The sequence below is a fragment of the Aotus nancymaae genome, unplaced genomic scaffold, assembly GCF_030222135.1.
Source record: "Aotus nancymaae isolate 86718 unplaced genomic scaffold, 86718_ANA_hifiasm-v0.15.2.pri h1tg000011l, whole genome shotgun sequence".
Classification (NCBI taxonomy): Eukaryota; Metazoa; Chordata; class Mammalia; order Primates; family Aotidae; genus Aotus; species Aotus nancymaae.
The window spans coordinates 74,108,066-74,126,874 of record NW_026988422.1 but is presented as its reverse complement, the minus strand read 5'-3'; the positions used below and the strand labels follow the sequence as shown (position 1 = coordinate 74,126,874).

The 18,809-nt window shown below is 43.4% G+C and overlaps 1 protein-coding gene across 4 annotated transcripts in view; it reads left to right on the top strand.

Annotated features, from left to right (window-relative positions):
- TTC7B (tetratricopeptide repeat domain 7B) overlaps window positions 1–18,809 on the top strand; it is a 268,355-nt gene that overhangs the window by 56,001 nt on the left and 193,545 nt on the right. For all 4 annotated transcript variants that reach the window (XM_021675705.2, XM_021675701.2, XM_021675703.2 and 1 more), the window contains exon 4: window positions 14,159–14,289. In XM_021675705.2, coding sequence (XP_021531380.1) covers window positions 14,159–14,289 — 131 coding nt within the window. The remainder of the gene's footprint in view (window positions 1–14,158; window positions 14,290–18,809) is intronic.

The window sequence follows — 18,809 nt, the reverse complement described above, 5'->3', positions numbered from 1 at the left end:
TCCCTCAGCTCCCTTTATCCTCACAACAACCCTAGAGCTAGAGACAGGAATAGAGCCCCCATTTGAGAGGGGGAGTGGGGGTGCCTGCTTCCTGGACTGGGGCTGGCAGGCCGTTTGGGGAGGGGCTCCCAGGTGCAGATTCTGCCAAGTCCGTACTGAAGAAGGACACGTCCATCCTGGTGTGCTGGGAGATGCCTTAGTTTGCGTTTAGCGGCCTGTGAACGAGTCTTGGGACCTCTAAAAGCTAACTTTGGGGCCACATCAGCTAGGACTCGGTGCTAGCTGCCGCCCAAGGTCGTCCCGCAGCGCTTCGGCAGCCGCCGCCAGGGGTCGCGTGAGCCTCGTCCTAGCGGAGTTGCGCTCCACGGGCGCGCATGCGCAGAGCTGTTACGGGCGTCCTCGGCCGGGTAGGCTTTGGGACCGCGCCCCTCCCCCTCCACCTCTTCCGCCTCGCCCGCCTCTCATTCTCGCCCCGCCCCTCCACTCCCGCTGCTCGCCCCATCCCGCCCCGCCTCGCGCTCTCGCCCCGCCCCCCACCGCCCCGCCGTCCTGGAGCCCCTGACCCGCATCCCGTGCCCGTGTCGCCGCAGGACGGCGGGACTGGTTCCTGCCGCGGCCTCCGGGACAGTGGCCCCCCTAGGGCCGGCTGACCTTTTGCAGCCCCTGAACTCGGGTTGATTCCACGATTCAACCCGAGTTCAGGGATGGAGAAGAAAGGCAAACTTGCCAACCCTCTTGATTAACCTCGCATTAGTGAACCTCCTTAGGGACTCACCAAGCCGAGCTCTCTGGGAGGCGTTCACAACTCACAGGCCCTGGCTGTTCCCAGGCAGCAGCTGAGCCTTCGCCTATGTGCCCCTTTATTGTTTTCTGGGACCACATCTATAGAGACTCTCATAGGAGCTGACAGCATTTAATATGTTAAACATTCAATGCGTGGGGTATTTACAAAAAGAAAGGATCCTGCTTTAGCAGGAATTGAAGTACATCGTATTTTTCATGGACCAAAAATCCCTGGTAATAAGGACTGTAGAAGCCCAAGGAGGATTTTCCTGAAGTGTTTCTTGATAGATTCATGTCTTAAAGTGAGATCTAATCCCAGCCTTTATGAATTGGATATTTGCTAATGACCATGATCTTCTAGGTGTCATCCTAGAGCTGAAGGACTGACGAGTGACCACGAACATTTTCTGCTTTTTCCTGGCAGAAAGTCTCCAGTCTGTTGGGAGCTGTGTGGCCACTGCTATAGACATGCTATGGTAGTAAGCTCACTGGATCAGGATTTGTCCATGTGACCTTGGGCAAATCATCTCTGAGCTTGAATCTCCTCATTTGCAAAGAGAGGACAGGAGAGAAGATAGAGCTCCGTCTTTTTTCCTTGAGAATCGGCTTTTCTTTTCTTTCTTTAGAGACAGGGTCCTGCTCTGTCACTCAGGCTGGAGTGCAGTAGTGCCATTACAGCTCCCTGCAGCCTCAAACTCCTGGGCTTAAATGATCCTTCCACGTTGTCCTCCCAAACTGCTGGGAGTACAGGTGTGAGCCACCGCGTCAGGCCTGCGTTTCATTTCTGGAAACTTTGATATCACTTCAGGTGCAGTGAAAAAAGTGGTTTTATAGAAAAGTCCATGAGTGGAGGGAATGGGGTGGTTGGGGGAGCTTTCTAGAGTGCTTTCTTTTGGCTACATGGGAAACCCAGAATGTGGGTGCAGGGGTTGTGAGAGGGCGTGGTGGGAGCACAGCCTGATGGAGATCCACCATGTAAGCCTTCTGCTAGCTGTTTATCTCTAACTCCAGAATCTCTTCAGCCTCTTCCCATTCTGGATTCTGCTCATGGTGGGAGGCTAGATGGGTGTGTTGCATGTGGCCGCTCATCTCAGGTTGCTGGTTAAAGCTTCCTGTTTATATTTAGATAGTGTAAGAAGAGTAAGAACCCTTTTATTGCCACTGACCCATATTCATATTTAATGTTGCTTGTGTTAATCGGCTCCTTATTGGTTCTCTTTTTGGAAGGAGGCAGAGACTGAGAGAGTCCAGAGAAAGCTCAGAGGGCTGGAGTGTTAGTTCAGGTTGGCTGAGGTGCTTGTTCTTAATTTCTTCTGTGACAGCATGTCTGTCTCAGTCACTGCATTTTAAATATTGTTTTGAAAACATCTTTCTCGGCTGGGCGCAGTGGCTCACGCCTGTAATCCCAGCACTTTGGTCAGCCGAGGCGGGCGGATCACTTGAGGTCAGGAGTTCGAGACCAGCCTGGCCAATGTGGTGAAACCCTGTCTTTACTAAAAATATAAAAATTAGCTGGGCATGATGGCAGGTGCCTGTAATCCCAGCTACTCGGGATGCTGAGGCATGACAATCTCTTGAACCTGGGAAGCGAAGGTTGAAGTGAGCTGAGATTGCACCATTACACTCCAGCCTGGGTGACAAGAGGAAAACTCTGTCTTAAAAAAAAAAAAAAGAAAACATCTTTCTCTTCCACTAGAGGTGACATTTCTCAAGGGCAGAGTCCTGTTCTGTGAAGGCCACCCCTAGCCCAGAGTGCTGCCCACTATTGGTGCATGGTGAGGATTAGTAGAATGGAACAAGCGTGGGACTCCTGTTCACTGGCCCTCTTACTCCTTGCTATAGTTGGGGACTCCAGAAGCTACATTTACTCATCACTGGTGTGATGAGTCCTGTCTTAGGAAGGAAACTAGAACCAAGACCAAAATTACATGGCAGTATGTGTTACCAAGGTTGTGGGTCTGTGCTAAAATGTGAACTGTGTTTGATTTTGAATGGTGGGAATATTGTTATTGTCTTCTTGATGCTTTTCTGCATTTTTTCAGCTACCCCTCAAAAAAACTGGGGATTATCATTGTCCCAGGAAAGGCATATATTGATAAGAGTACTTTTCGAATATTTACTGTATGCCAGACACTGGGCCAAGCCTTCTAATATTCAGTTGAAACAAGTGCTGTTTTGCTCATTTGATAAGGAACAGAGGCCCTGTGGTGTTAAGTAGCTTGCTGCAAGTAACAGAGCAGCTAAATGGAGAAGCAAGGGTTTGAATCCAGGTCTGTCAGAAGCCCAGACATTTATTTTCTTTCTTTCTTTCTTTCTTTCTTTCTTTCTTTCTTTCTTTCTTTCTTTCTCTCTCTCTTTCTTTCTTTCTTTTTCTTTCTGTCTTCTTTCTCTTTCTTTCTCTCTCTTTCTTTCTCTCCTTCCTTCCCTCCTTCCTCCTTCTTCTTTCTTTCTTTCTTCTTTCGTTCTCTTTCCTTCTCCTCCCCTCCCCTCCCCTCCCCTTCCCTCCCCTCCTCTCCCCATCCCTCCCCTCCTCTCCCCTCTCTCTTTCTGTTCTTTCTCAGGGTCTTGCTCTTTGGCCCAGGCTGGAGTGCAGTGGCATGATCATGGCTCACTATAATCTTGAACTCCTGGGCTCAAGTGAGCCTCCTGTCTCAGACTCTGGAGTAGCTGGGACTACATGCGTGCACCACCACGCCCAGCTAATTAAAAAGAAAATTTTTTTTTAGAGATGAGTTCTCACTGTGTTGCCCAGGTGGTCTCAAACTCCTGGCCTCAAACAATCCTCCTGCCTTGGCCTCCCAAAGCACTCGAATTACAGGCATAAGCCACTGTGCCCAGCTCTGCATTTTCACTCTTAATATTTGACCCAGCAGTTCAGTAGTTACAAAGTAGAGGTGATTTTTAGAAGAAAGATGAAAAATAATGTAACAAGACAGGTTACCACGTGTCTAATTCTGTCCCTAGGTATATATCTAAGAGAATTGGAAATGTGTGCCCACACAAGAGCCAGCACATAAATGCTCATAGCAGCATTCTTCATATATCCCCAAAGTGGGACAACCCAATTGCTCATCAACTGATGAATGCATAAATAAAACCATTCAATGGTATATCCATTGAGTGGAATATTATTTGGCAATAAAAAGGAATGAAGTTTTTGAGTTAGACAGAGGTCATGGTTGTGTAATATTGTGAAGGTGCTAAATGCTACTGAATTAATCATTTTTACTGAATTAATCATTTTAAAATGATTAATTTTATGTTATGTAAATTTCACCTCAATTGAAAAAAAAGAAGTTCTGATATCTGTTATAATAGCTATGAATGTTGAAAATATCATGCTAAGTCAAAAAAGCCTCATACAAAAGATCACAACACACAGTGTGATTCCATTTATATGAACCATCCAGAGGAGGGAAATACGCAGAAATAGAAAGCAGATTAGTGGTTCCCAGGGGCTGGGAGGAGGGTAGAATAAGGAAGAACTGCTGATGGAGATGGGATTTTTCAGGGGGTGATGAAAATGTTCTGGAGTTAGCTAGTGGCGACTATGTGAATATACTAAAACTATAGAAGTGTACACTTTTAATGGGTGGATTTTATGGTATGTGAATAATATCTCAATTAAGCTGTTAGTTAATATATACAAAAGTCATATAATAAACAAAATTCTTCTACTTGGAGACTTTCCAGCCTACTGTTACCTAAATCTAATAGTGAGGTAATTAATAATAATAATCAGAGTTACTATTTTCTGAGTGTCTGCTATGTGGCAGGCACTGTTCTAAGCACTTAGCATTTTTGCATATAAAGTCAGCTATGGATTAGAAAGCAAGGAGTCTGGCTTCAGATCTCACAGTCTTAGCCACTGTTTGTACTGCTTTACATATAAAGACAGATACATCAAAGAGATGAGAGTGTGAGGTAGAGACTGCGAATGAGAACTCAGGGGTGAGGCTGTCTGGGTTGGAATCTTAGCTCTGCCACTCACTTACCAGTTGTATACTCTTGGGTGAGTTACTTGGCAGATTAGAGTCCTAATTTCCTTATCTCTGATGGGGAGGTGATAGTAAATCCCCCCTCGTAGGGTTCTCACGTAGGGTTCTCTAGAGTTTATAGATGAATTACCGCAAACTCTGAGAACAGTATCTGGAATGTAACTAGCACCCAATACATGTTATCATTATTACTATTATATGGTTACTAAATAGAGACTAAAAGAGCATACATTCAAGTTGCAGCCTCTCATTTAGTGAGCATTTCAGGTTGAGCTAGCATTTCATTTGCTCACAGAACTGTGGAGCCGGAAGGGACATTGAAAGACCATCTGCTCTAGCAAGGGAATGTCTAATCCAAGGCTGGCATCCTCTTCTTTTATGAAGGGTGTGTGTACCTGTGTGCACACCTCCTAAGAAGGATATGCTGACTCTGGCAGGAAAACAGCAGTTCAGGAAAGTACCCAGAAGAGACCAACTGTGGCTCCGAGCCAAGAGACCTCCAGAAATCACAGATGCTCTGGATTGACAGGAACCTCACAGGAGATCTGGGCCAGCGTCCCTGTCCCTCTGCTTCCCCCCAGCATTTGATGGTTTCCATTGGCATCTTCTCCTCCCCTGTATACCCCTGCACAGGGCCTCGTCCTCCTATTGAGCTGAGTCTCTCTGACACATGTGGGAGCCCAGCCTTTCTAGAGGGGAGAACACAAGACCAGCAATCTGGAGCTGCCTTTGCCAGGGCTTGGCTTTGTGTATCTTGAATCTCTTTTCCTGAGTTTCTTTTCAGCCTTGGAAATTAAACCCTTGGACATTGTTTTATCGCCTTTGAAGTTCCATCATGGGACTGGGTTATCAGAAACTTGCTATCATAATAAAGGCTTTCTGGTACTTCCAGCTTTAAGCACCCCTGTGGGTCATGTTACAGCAAAGCATCAGGGTGTACCTGTCCCAGGCCTGGCTTCCAGAGACGTGGTTAAGATAAATGAGGAAGGAATGCCTAGAGTTGTAGCACATAGTTCAGGTCATTATATTTAGTAGTCTTCTCTTACATTACATAACTTTATAAGAGGTTAACTTCCTGTCCATTTCAATGCAATTCAAAAAAATCAAAATATTTGTTTTGGCTCTTAGTCTCTTAGAGTCGTACAGCTCAAGGCAGTATCTCAGTAGTTCAATACCTCATGACACTGCCAAGGAATAGGAGGCCCAGTGATCTGGGGAATTGCGTAGGCTGATGCAGATCTCGGTAGGAAAGAAAACCAGCACCCTAAAGTTCTAGACTTTGATTTCTTGCCTTTTCAATTTGAAACGCATTTTTATTGTCATTGCTGTTATCGGACACTGAATAGGCTGCTGTCAGCAGCTCAGTGAGACAGGAGATTGTGAGCAGCGCTTAGTAGTCAGACAGACCAGGGGTCGGAACCTGGCTTTATCATTTACTAGCTGTGGAGCCCTTAATTCAGTCTTATCTGTAAGGTACTGTTAACGCCTTCCTCTCAGGGTGGCTGTGGGAAGTAGAAATAGTGCCTGTCATATCCCAGGCATAGTGCTGGGTGCTGAGTAGGCTTTGATAAATCAACCTTTATTAAAATTGAAACTGAAGTCTTGCATACCCAAATAAGGCTGCTAGCTGAGGGATCTCAAATTTAGGTAGACCAGAAAGAATTTGGGGTGCTAACCCCTCAGTGATCACTGGATTTTCAGGCAATGAGCTGTGTAGCTCTCCATGTCCTCAGCCAAACTTCCAGAGAATCTACAGGCCTTGGGGAGAAAGCATAGCTCCCTGTCAGGTATGAACTTGAATCTTTCTTTTTTTAAATTAAATTTTTTGTAGAGATGGCATCTCCTGGGCTCAAGCAATCCTCTCACCTTGGCCTCCCAAAGTGCTGGGATTACAGACATGAGCCACTGCGCCTGGCCCTTAATCTTGATGTGGAAGGAAACAAGGAGTGGAGAGTCCGGTGTGTTTCCACCTAAATAGAACAGTCCAGAGGCTGGGCATGTTTGAGCTTTTAAAAGTATAGAGGGTCGTCAGCCTGCCTCTCAGCTAGCTGCCCGGCACCCCTCCCAGTGTGAGGTCCCATTGGTCTCCTGGCCTCTATAGAGTGCCTTTGCTTTTCACACTCCACCCTGTGCACTCAGCAGTCCTTGTTGCCTCTCTAGGACATTACCCAGGGCTGGAAGCATTGGCCCCAGTGAACGGGCTTGCTCATAAGGGGCTTCTACTTCTGACTCCTGCATAGACCTTGGGCAAGTCACTTAACTTTTCTGAGACTGTCATTCTTTTCCCATGAGATAGAGAGGAGAATAGTACATGTTGAACAGGACCAAACAGGCGAATGCACATGGAAGGGGTTTGAAAGCAAGTGTAATTATAATTTTGTCATTAATATATTTAAAATATGTTACCTAGGCTGGGGCCAGTGGCTCATGTCTATAAGCCCAACTCTTTGGGAGGCTGAGGCAGGAGGATCCCTTGAGATCAGGAATTTGAGACCAGCTTGAACAACATAGTGAGATGCTGTCTCTACAAAAAAAAAGAAAGAAATTAGCAAGATGTGGTGGCATGCACCTATAGTCCCAGCTACTCAGGAGGCTGAGGCAGGAGAATTGCTTTGAGCCCAGGAGTTCAAGACTGCAGTGAGCTGTGATTATACCACTGTACTCCAGACTGAGTGAAAGAGTAAAACCTTATCTCTTAAAAATAAATTGAAATGTGTTACACTTCTTAAAAAGGGCATTTTAGAAGTGAGTCTATGTGTGGAGACTCTCTTGTGTGGCAGGGAGATAAATTTTGGGTTTTGTGGCGATTTAGCATTCTTTAAATCACCCAATTTGGGCAGCCACTTTTAGCACCCATGCTTTAGAGCTGGCTGTGGTTGGTGAGAAAGTATTGAATTTCCACCCTTTTTGTACATAGCTTTAACTTTGGAGATACAGATCTTATTGAGATGTTTACTAGGCATTGCTGTCATACCATTATTTATCAAGTCTGCTTTTCACTTATTTTTGTCATGTGTGTCTCTGGAAAAAGGAAAATAACTAAAAACATTGTTGATGATAGCTTTCCAACTTGACAGTACATCATCTGACATTTTAATGGGGACCAATTTTGTCCATGACCTCAGGATTCTGATTCTCAGACAGTGTTGATATGATCCTGGACACTTGAAAATTTATAGACTAGTCCGAGGGCCTGTAAACAGCTTCTGACAGAGAACTAAATTTTCTGGAACTGAGCAGCATAGGCACAAATTCACTGTGATAAATCAAGACTCTGCCACTGCTCTGAGATGTGGCCAGTGGAATAAATGCCATAGCATTTGGAAGAGGGAAAGGAACAATACTTAATTAATTTAATACCTTAAAAGGCCTCCTGCCCAAGAATGGACTTGTTGCTAGGAATCAATTTGCCAGCTCAGACTTTGGGTGTCCACATACCTGCCTAATTAGAACATGAACCCACAGGAAACACTAGTTTCTCCTCACTGTGGAGGATTAAGTTGTGTAGCTGGTTTGAATCTTCTTACTGACCATGCATGACTATGGATTGCTGCCCTAGATGATTGGTTTTCAAGTATTTTAGGACACAATAAAGTATAGATGATAGCAAGATTATGTTGAATTGAATTTGGCCTGAGTTTGATTCACGGGGCTTGGCAGATCTCTGAGAGCCTTGGACGTTTTCATGAGCATTAATGATCAGAGTCCAGCCTGAAGCAGTACAAATTGCCTAAAAGTACACCCAATTTTTCCTGACCCTTTGACGTACTCTGAGGAATTAGTTTTTTAAATATTAAATCCCTGTTAACAACTTGCACAATATTCTTGCTTTTCATATAAGCAGAAGGCAGACTATGAAGGAGTCTACCTCTTTTTGTTGTTTTTGGTGGTTTTAATTTTGCACAAGTGAGCACTTAAAGCATATTTGGAAAGGTAACACTTCCAAATCTGCAATTTGCTTTTGAGTAGCTCTGGAGCTATTCTGGCAAATGGTGAATTTGTTTATTTTATTGATACTCTCTTCCAATGAAAATGTCAAGAGGTTATAACAGTTCACACAAGAGAAAGGCTACTTACTGATTATTTTCAATTGCATAAACAACATTGGTGCTAAATGGAAAGAGAATGAATATTGAGCACCTATTCAAAGTTATTAGAACTGTATTCCTTATTTCAGAAACTTCAGTAGAGACGTGGATGATACAAATAGACCTACATCAAATTTCTAGAGATGAAAACTACCATGTCTGATATGAAAAGTACACTGGATGTGATTAATGGCAGATTAGACATTGCAAAAGAAAAGATTAATGAACTTGAAGACATAGCAATAGAAATTACCCAAAATGAAAGAAAGAAAAATTATTACTATTTTTTAAGTGGAAAGACCATAAGTGATCTGTAGGACAACTTCACATGGCCTAACATATGCGTAAAGTTCCCTAAGGAAGGAGGAGGATGACATAAACATTAAGAAAAAATGGCTGGATGTTTTTCAAATTTTATGGAAACTGTAACCCTTAGTTCCAGGAAGTTCAACAAAGTCCAAGCACTTCATAATCTAAATTGCTTACAACCAAGGGTAAGGATAAAATCTTAAAAGCAGCCAGTGAAAATGACATATTATATACAAATGAACAAAAATAAGGGTGGTGGCAGAATTATTGTCAAAAACCATGCAAGTGAGACTATAGTGGAGCAAGACCTTTGAGAGTAATGGAGGGGTAAAAAAGCAAACTGTCAACCCTGAATTCCATACTCCATGGATATCTCTCTCTAAAATTAGAGCTAAGTTAAGCATTTTCCAGGCAGATAGTAGCTGAAAGAAACCAATAAGAGCAGAACTACACCACAAGAAATGTTGATACCAGAGGATATATGAATTTACACAAAAGAACAGAGAGCTGGAAATAATAATTTGGTGAATATACAAGAGTTTTTCCTTATGATCTAAATGTTTTAAAAAAATAATTGACTAAACAAAAATAATACACATAGGGTGTGTTTTTTTTTTTTTTTTTTTTTGGAGTCTTGCTTTGTTTCTAGGCTGGAGTGCAGTGGCATGATCTCAGCTCACTGCAGCCTCCGCCTCCTGGGTTCAAGCAGTTCTCCCGTCTCAACCTCCTGCGTAGATGAGACTATAGGCATGTGCCACCATGCCCAGCTAATTTTGTATTTTTAGTAGAGACGGGGTTTCACTATGTTGGCCAGGATGGTCTCGAACTCCTGACCTTAGATGATCTGCCCGCCTCAGCCTCCCAAAGTGCTGGGATTACAGGTGTGAGCCACTGCACCCGGCCAGGGTGAGGTTTTTAACCTGTGTAAAAGTAAAATGTACATAAGCTAATAAAGGCTGGGAGGGGAGAAATTGAAGTATGCAAAAGTCTTATATTATATGTGAAGTAGTGTAATATTCAAAGTAGGGGCCAGGCATGGTAGCTCAAGCCTGTAATCCCAGCACTTTGGGAGACTGATGTGGGAGGATCACTTGAGGTCAGGAGTTCAAGGCCAGCCTGGCCAACGTGGTGAAACCCTGTCTTTACTAAAAATTGAAAAAAAAAAAAAAATTAGCCAGGCATGGTGGTGCATGCCTGTAGTTTCAGCTGCTGGGAGGCTGAGGTATGAGAATGACTTGAACCCAGGAGGTAGAGGTTGTAGTGAGCCAAGATCGCACCACTGCACTCCAGCCTGGGCAACAGAGTAAGACTCCGTCTCGAACTAACAAAACAAAACAAAGTAGACTATGCCAAGTTAAACCCTGAAGTAATCACTGACATGGAAAATAACAATTTTAGTGAATAAGCCAATAAATAAGATAAAATTTAAAGATACTCAAATAGATGACAGGAAAAGAGGAAAAAAAGAACAGATGGGACAAATAAAAAACAAATAGCAAATGGTAGATTTAAACCTATCTGTTTAAAAAATTACACTAAGTATAAATGATTTAAACACCCTATTTAAAAGGTAGCTGTTGTCAGATTGGAAAATAAACAAAACTCAATTCTGTTGTCTATAAGAAGTGCACTTTAAATACCAAGACACAATAGATTAAAAGTAAAGGGATGAAAAAATTTACCATTCTAATACTAATCAAATGAAGGCTGTAGTATCTATATTAATATCAGACAAAGTAGGTTTTAGAGCAAAGATGTCAATCCATCAAAAGAATATAACAGTTCTGAAAGTTTATGATCTTAATAACAGAGCTCTAAAATACATGAAACAAAAACTGATAGAACTTCAAGAAGAAATAGGCAAATACACAGTTACACTTGGGGATTTATATCCATGTTTCAGTAAATGATAAAGCAAGTAGACAGATGATTGGTAAGGATATAGATGCCTTGGGACAACACAATATACCAGCTTGACCTAATCGACATTGATATGACATTCCACCAACAACAGCGGAATCATGTTCTTTTCAAATGTAACATTTATCAAGATTGACCATATGCTGGGTCAGAAAAAAAGTTTTAACAAAATTAGGAGACTTCAAGTATGTTCTCTGTTCTCCGAACTGTGTCAGAGGTCCTCAAGACTACTGTCAGGCATTGATGTACTGGAAAGACTCCCATAGCTCAGAAGAGCTGCTAAACTCATGGTTACAGTTTATTACAGCAAATGGATACAGATTAAAACCAGTGAAAGCAAAAAGGCACATAGGGCAGAATTCAGGAGAGACCAGGCTCAACCTTCCGGTTTTCTTCTTCCAGTGGAGTCCCACAGACAGTGCTTAATTCTCCCAGCAATGGAGTGTGACAGCACTTTTGAAATATTGCCAATCAAGGAAGATCAGTTGAGCTACCTCGGTGCCCAGGGATTTTATTAGGGGCCAGTCACATAGCCATGGAGCACCCATGTTATTGACCTTAGTCACTCTCCAGCCCCTCCAGAGATCAGGCTGGCATAGCATGGCCCTAGTCCTCTGATGTAAATAACATTTTTAGCATAAACTATCTGGTATGGCTCAAGGCCCCAAATAAACAAAGACAGGTAGGATATTCCAAGGGCTTAGAGTTTATCTCCCAGGAGCTGGTAAGGGCCAGTTCTTCCTCTGGAATGTACAGGGTTTGAACATCTCAAGGCTCTATGTCAGCCCTTTACTGCACAGATCATGATGGAATTAATTTAGAAATCAGTAACAGAAAGATCTTTGGAAAACTCCCAAATATTTGGAAACTAAATAACACAATTCTAAAGAAGAAATCAAGAGTTAAATTAGAAAATATTATGTGCGGTGGCTCACGCCTGTAATCCCAGCACTTTGGGAGGCCGAGGCGGGTGGATCACGAGGTCAAGAGATCGAGACCATCCTGGTCAACATGGTGAAACCCTGTCTCTACTAAAAATACAAAAAATTAGCTGGGCATAGTGGCAGGTGCCTGTAATCCCAGCTACTCAGGAGGCTGAGGCAGGAGAATTGCCTGAACCCAGGAGGTGGAGGTTGCGGTGAGCCGAGATCGCACCATTGCACTCCAGCCTGGGTAACAAGAGCGAAACTCCATCTCAAAAAAAAAAAAAAAGAAGAAAAGAAAATATTATGAACTGAATGAAAATTTAAAAAACAACATATCAAAATTTGTAGGATGCAGCTAAAGTAGTCCTTAGGGAGAAATTTCTAACATCTAAATACCTATATTAGGAAAGAAAAAGGTCCAAAATTAATAATTTCCACCTCCAGAGACTAGAATAGGAAGTGCAAATAAAGCCCAATGTATTCAGAAGAAAGGACATAATAAAGATCAGAGTGGAAATAAATTAAACGAAACACAAGAATGATAGAGAAAAATCAGTGAAACCAAAGTCAGTGACATTGAGAAATCTCAATTGACAATTTCAGTAAAATTGGTAAACCTCTGATATCAGGAAGAAAAGACAGAAATTACCAATATTAGGAATGAGAGAGGTGCCATCTGCTAGAGATTCTACAGGCACTAAAGGATTATGGAAAATTATGAACAGTTCTATACCAATATATCTGACAACTCAAAAGACATGGACAAACTATTTGGAAGATATAAACTACTAAAGCTCACTCAAGAAGAAAGAGATCATCTGAACGACCCTATATCAAAGAAATAGAATTTTTAATTAAAAAACTTCTCACAAAGAAAACTCCAGGTCCAGATGGCTTTACTGGTGAATTCTATCAATCAAACATTTAAGGACAAAATAATATCAATTCTACACCAACACTCTCAGAAAATTGAAGGAGAAGGAATATTTCTCAAGTAATTCTATGAGGTTAGTATTTACCTGATATCAAAACCAGGTACGGAGGCATTTCAAGGAAACTTCAGGCAAATACTTCTTAGAAACATAATATGACAAAATTTGAGGCTGGGCGTGGTGGCTCATGCCTGTAATCCCAGCACTTTGGGACGCCAAGTCGGGTGGATCACCTGAGGTCAGGAGTTTGAAACCAGCCTGCCCAACATGGTGAAATCCTATCTTTACTAAAAATACAAAAAAAAAATTGGCTGGGTGTGGTGGCACATGCCTGTAGTCACAACTACTTGAGAGGCTAAGACAGGAGTATTGCTTAAACTCAGGAGGCAGAGGTTGCAGTGAGCTGAGTTCGCGCTGTTGCACTCCAGCCTGGGTGGAAAAAAAAAAAAAAATTGAAGCCAAATTTTAACATATCAAATCCAAAAATATAAAAAAGGATAATTCATCTGGCCAAGTGGTGTTTTTGCCAGGAAAGGAAGGTTGGTTTAACATTTGAAGATCAGTCTATGTAACTTGCCACATTTAAAAACTAAAAGTGAAAAAGCTATATGATTATCTCAATGAAAATGGAGAAAGGATTTGAGCAAATCCAACATTGATTCTTGATAGAAACTCTCAGCAAAATTAATATAGAAGGAATCTTCCTCAACTTGGTAAAGGGCATCTTAGAAAAACTGATAATGTCAAACTTAATGCTTTCTGACTAAATGCTTTCTCCCTCAGATCAGGAATAGGATCAGGATATTTATTCTCACCACTTCTTTTTTTTTTTTGGAGACAGGGTCTCTCTCTGTTGCCCAGGCTGGAGTGCAGTGGTGCGATCATGGCTCACTGTAGCCTCGAACTCCTGGGCTCAAGTGATCATCCCGCCTCAGCCTCCCAAGTAGCTGGGATCACAGGTGTGTGCCACCACAGTTGGGCTTGCTCTCACCGCTTCTATTCAGCATGGTGCTGGAGATTCCTGCCAGTGCAACAAGGCAATCCATAGAAATAAAAGCCATCTAGATTGGAAAGGAGGAAGTAAACTGTCTATTTGCAAACAACATGATATTCTAGGATCATCTTCTGGAGCAATATTTAAAAATGAAGACTTATGAAAAACAACTCACTCAGTTTTTGTGTGTGTGATTTTTTTTTTAAAGGACTTTGTTTGGAGAAGCTGCCTATTTCTTCTTCTACCAGTAATCTCCATGTGGACCGGGAACAAGATGTCATCACCTGTTATGAGAAAGCAGGGGACATCGCACTCCTGTATCTCCAAGAGATAGAAAGGGTAAGTGAGGACCATGTGTTTGTTCCTCATAACTTTTTCCCCCAAATCAGATGGTGGACACCTGCAATCAATCTCTCGGAAGCTTTCAGCTTGTCTGCCTCTATGTGCAAAGCTTTACTTCTACTACTTAAAGCTAAGGAGAGGATGGTAGTGACTGTGGCACCTTATGAAAAATAGATAGTTGGCCAGCTGTGGTGGCTCACACCTGTAATCCTAGCACTTTGGGAGGCTGAGGCAGGTGTATCATCTGAGGTCAGGAATTCGAGACCAGCCTGGCCAACATGGTGAAACTCTGTCTCTATTTAAGATATAAAAATTAGCTGAATGTGGTTGTGCGTGCCTATAATCTCAGCTGCTGAGGCTGAGTCAGGAGAATCACTTGAACCTGGGAGGTGGAGTTTGCAGTGAGCTGAGGTCGTGCCACTTCACTTTAGCTTGGGCTAAAGAGCAAACCTCCATCAAAAAAAAAAAAAAAGAAAGAAAGAAAGAGAAAGAAAGATAGATGGTTCAGTGTTTGTGAAGCATTTTAGCATCCTCTGAGCAGAAATGACACTGTGCATCTGTTCATACCCTCAGCACCCTGAAGCTGGCCAGCCACTCCTGTTTTCCTAATAAAATGGGTTGAGTTTCATTTGTACTTGTGTGGACTCTGTGCCAAGATCTGTTCTTCTGGGGTTTGGGAGGCTTTACCTTGACAGATGTGGCAAAGGTCTGCTGGGGACATGGACCGACCTGAGCACGTCGGATATCCCTGGAGACCATCAGGGATGGTCTGCTGTGAGCCGTCAGTGGTTTGCCTGTGGTGTGGGTGATGGAAACGAGCAGCTGCTAAGAGGGCCTCTAGCAGAGAAGGAGTGAGCTTGGAGTTCTGAGCTCACAGCCTCAGGCAGAGGAGGTTGGAGGCTGGAGGCTGGATGGGGCCTGGGAGGTGGAGGCAACTTGCCTGTTTCAGATTCTCATCTTTGGGTTCTGCTCTTTACTAAGTTTCTTCACCTCTCAGCCTCGATTTTTCCATCCATAAAGAGAATATAATCATAGTTCCTATTTCATGAAAGCTTTTGTGGGGATTACATAAGGTCTTGTTAATAAAGGCACTTAGCCCAGATTCGGGAACATACTGGATTCTTGGTAAATGTCACTTATTTTTATTAATAACAATAGCTCCTAGCAGTTGCTGCTGCTGGAAGTTCTCACAAGGACACTGCTATTGACCCCTTCAGACCCAGAGATGTACCCCTACAAGAGTGTTTGAAATGATTAGAAATCCTGTGAGACTTTGAAACTGATTGGATGTCTTGTTTTCTATCAATTTTCTGGGCTCCTTGTGTTTATAAGGATTAGACTAGAGAGGGACTGCCAAAGTCTCCCTAGCTTTTGTTACTTTATAAATGAACAGACAGGACGTAACTTTTTTTCATAAATCACGGTGCAGTGTGTTGGTGCATATGATGTGCATCAGAATTGCCTTTTTAGGAGGCAGGGAGGTTAGAGGGAGAACCATAGTAGAAGAAGTGGAGAGAGTGATTGGGAATAACATTTGACCTGGTCTCAACCAGCATGGATTATAAGCCATGGTTTAAGATAGCTGGGAATTCAGGAAGATACATGTCTGTCTTGCCAAAATTATGTTCTATCAGAAGGTTGCTATGAGAAGAGAATTTTATTGTTGTTGTTGTTCAGAACTTATGATATGATCTTTAAAGGGATGATCATGCAAGTGGCTTTTAAAACCCCCATTATTTCCAGTGCCTGCCTCCTTGATGGCCTGTGGAGAAGTCTGCTTATCTCAGCTGAGTTCCTGCTGACCACACAGCCCTGGCCACTTAGGGCCCTTATCTTGCTGCTTACTCTCCACTGTCTTCCAGCCCTGTCACTTTGGAGCCGTCTTCTCCCGGGTGGGAGAAAGGAGGCTTATCTGTTACATGTGTCTGTAGTGATGTAGGAATTGGTAGATCTGAATACACTTCTTCTGTGTTCACCCACAGCCACAGCTCTCCATTCAGTGCTGGATTCTTCAGCAGGACCATCAAAGAGACTTCTTGTATAGTCGTAGGATTTAAAAGAAAGCCTTTTCTTTGATTTTGGGGAAATGGTGATCATAAGATGTTGGATTTTTTACAAGAAACTTGAGGTCCAGAAAGGGAGAGCCCAGGCACACATAGAAAGTTAGGCCAAAACTAGTTTTAGAACCCAGCTCACATGACACCTAGTTCAGTGCTGGCTCACTTCATTCTCCCAGGCTGCTGCAAACAAATAAAAACCATGTCATTTCCCCACACCCTTACTTAGAGAAAGTGCTCAGTAAGGCTGGGTGTCATGTCTCATGACTGTAATCCCGGCACTTTGAGAGGCCGAGGCAGGAGCATCACTTGAGGCCAGAAGTTTAAGACCAGTTTGGTCAACATAGTGAGATCTTGTCTCTACAAAAGAGAAAGAGAGAGAAAGAGAAAGAGAGAGAGAAAGAGAAAGAGAGAGCGAAAAAGAAAGGAGGATGGGAGGGAAGGAGAGAGAGAGAAAGAAGGAAGGAAGAAAAGAGAAAGAAAAAAGAAAGAGGAAGGCAAGAAAGGAAAGAAATGAAAGAGAGAGGAAGAAAGAAAAAAAGAAAGAGAAATAAATTAGCTAGGCATGGCGGCATGTGTCTGTAGTCCCAGGTACTTGGGAGGCTGAGGTGGGAGGATTGCTTGAGCCCAGAAGTTTGAGGCTGCAGTGCACTATGATTGCACCACTGCACTTAAAAAAAAAAGTCAATAAGTGTGTTTTCTTTGACCAAGTAAGCTTTAGCTTTTGGCGGAATTGGGGAAGCAGCTTCTTTAGGCTAAGGTTAAATCTCAGTGTATGTAGATGATCTTCAAATTTCTGGCTGATTTTTCAGCATGAGTTTTCCTTTATGGGAAACCAGTTTGGATCTCCCCAGATTTCAGGGAGCTGAGATATTAGCAATGAGAGAGATTGAATGAATCCAACATCTGTTTTGACTGTAGTAGGTACTCAAGAAATTAACTGTTGATTGAGCAGAAGGCTAGGGGGAGAATAACCTTCCTTAAGTGACCAGTGGGCATGATGGAAGTTGGCGGCTTTTATGTGGCAAGATCATTGTGTGCTATGCAAGAGATACTGATTGGCCTTTTTCTTTTCTTGAACTTTGAACTTAATTGACTTAATTTTGAACTCAATAAGAATTATGTTGAATTGAAAACAGAAAAGGGAATGGAATCTGTTAAAAGCTGTGAGCAAGCCAAGGCAAATAGGGCTTTGTTTGGGAGCAGTTCTGCCAGGTAGGAAACCCCACGGGCTGTTCCTGCTTGCTCTGCTGGGCAGAGGCAGCCTCTCTGGGGTTCCCCTCACTTCCCTGCCGTTCTGTAGTGAAGAAACCCCTGCTTGCTGGGGCCTTTGGGCATTTTAACTTTATTCACTAGCACAAGTAAAATTTGGGGAGGATTTTTGGAGACAGTTGGGAGTGTTGTGACCAGTGACTTTTCGTAATCGTGCTTCTGAGGGAGTGCTGTTCTCTGGGTTTATCTGGTGGTGGCTGGGGGGGTGGTGTCCAGTGATGTTCTGGGATGTTCTGAGTTGTTGGTTTCTTAAAGGGCAGTGACACCTCTGAACGAGGGCTGACCTGGCTTCCCCTCACGCAGCTGACAGAGCTGTGGGAGGCCACAGAGCACCGCGAGGAAAGTGACTGCCAGTGTTGGGACCCCAGCCTTGCCCCCGTTAGCCGTAGGACTTTGGGCGGGTTGCTCAGCCTCTCTGCGCCTCAGGATCCTCTTCTGTAAAGCCGAAGTCCTAGTTGCCATGAGGCTGCTGTGAGGTGAGGCGGGTTAACTCATGTGCTTCCCGGCACACTGTCAGCATGCAATCAGTGTCAGCTCTCTCACCCTTATCTGTTCCTGTGTCACCTGGCTGTGGAGTCTTTCCTAACCTCGGACAATTTTAGATATTTAGGTTAAAATCGAGAATATTACAAACATACTGTTTCGTTAAAAATGTTGAAGAGGCTGGATGTGGTGGCTCACACCTGTAATCCCAGCAATTTGGGTGGCTGAGAGGGCAGATTTCCTGAGGTCAGGAGTTTGAGACCAGCCTGGCCAACATGGTGAAGCCCCATCTCCACTGAAAATACAAAATTAGCCGGGTTTGGTGGCGGGAGCCTGTAATCCCAGCTACTCGGGAGGCTGAGGCAGGAGAATTGCTTGAACCCGGGAGGCGGAGGTTGCAGTGAGCCGAGATTGCACGACTGCACTCCAACCTGGGCAACAGAGTGAGAGTTTGTCTCAAAAAAAAAGTTAAAGAATTTCAGGGGAATGTTTATGCAGTAATTTTTTCAGGAGAATTGGCTTTTCCCTTTCTTGTGCTGAAGCCAGTGGAACAACATTTCGCCTGGAGTCCCTGTGTCTGGACTTCTCTGTTCACTCCTGGTCGCTTGACCTTGGTCCGTTTGTTTCTGTATGCTTCCAGGGTGGGGCTCATTCTGCTTGACTTGTCTGATTTCCAGGGGCGAGAGAGCTGGCCCTTGCTGAGCA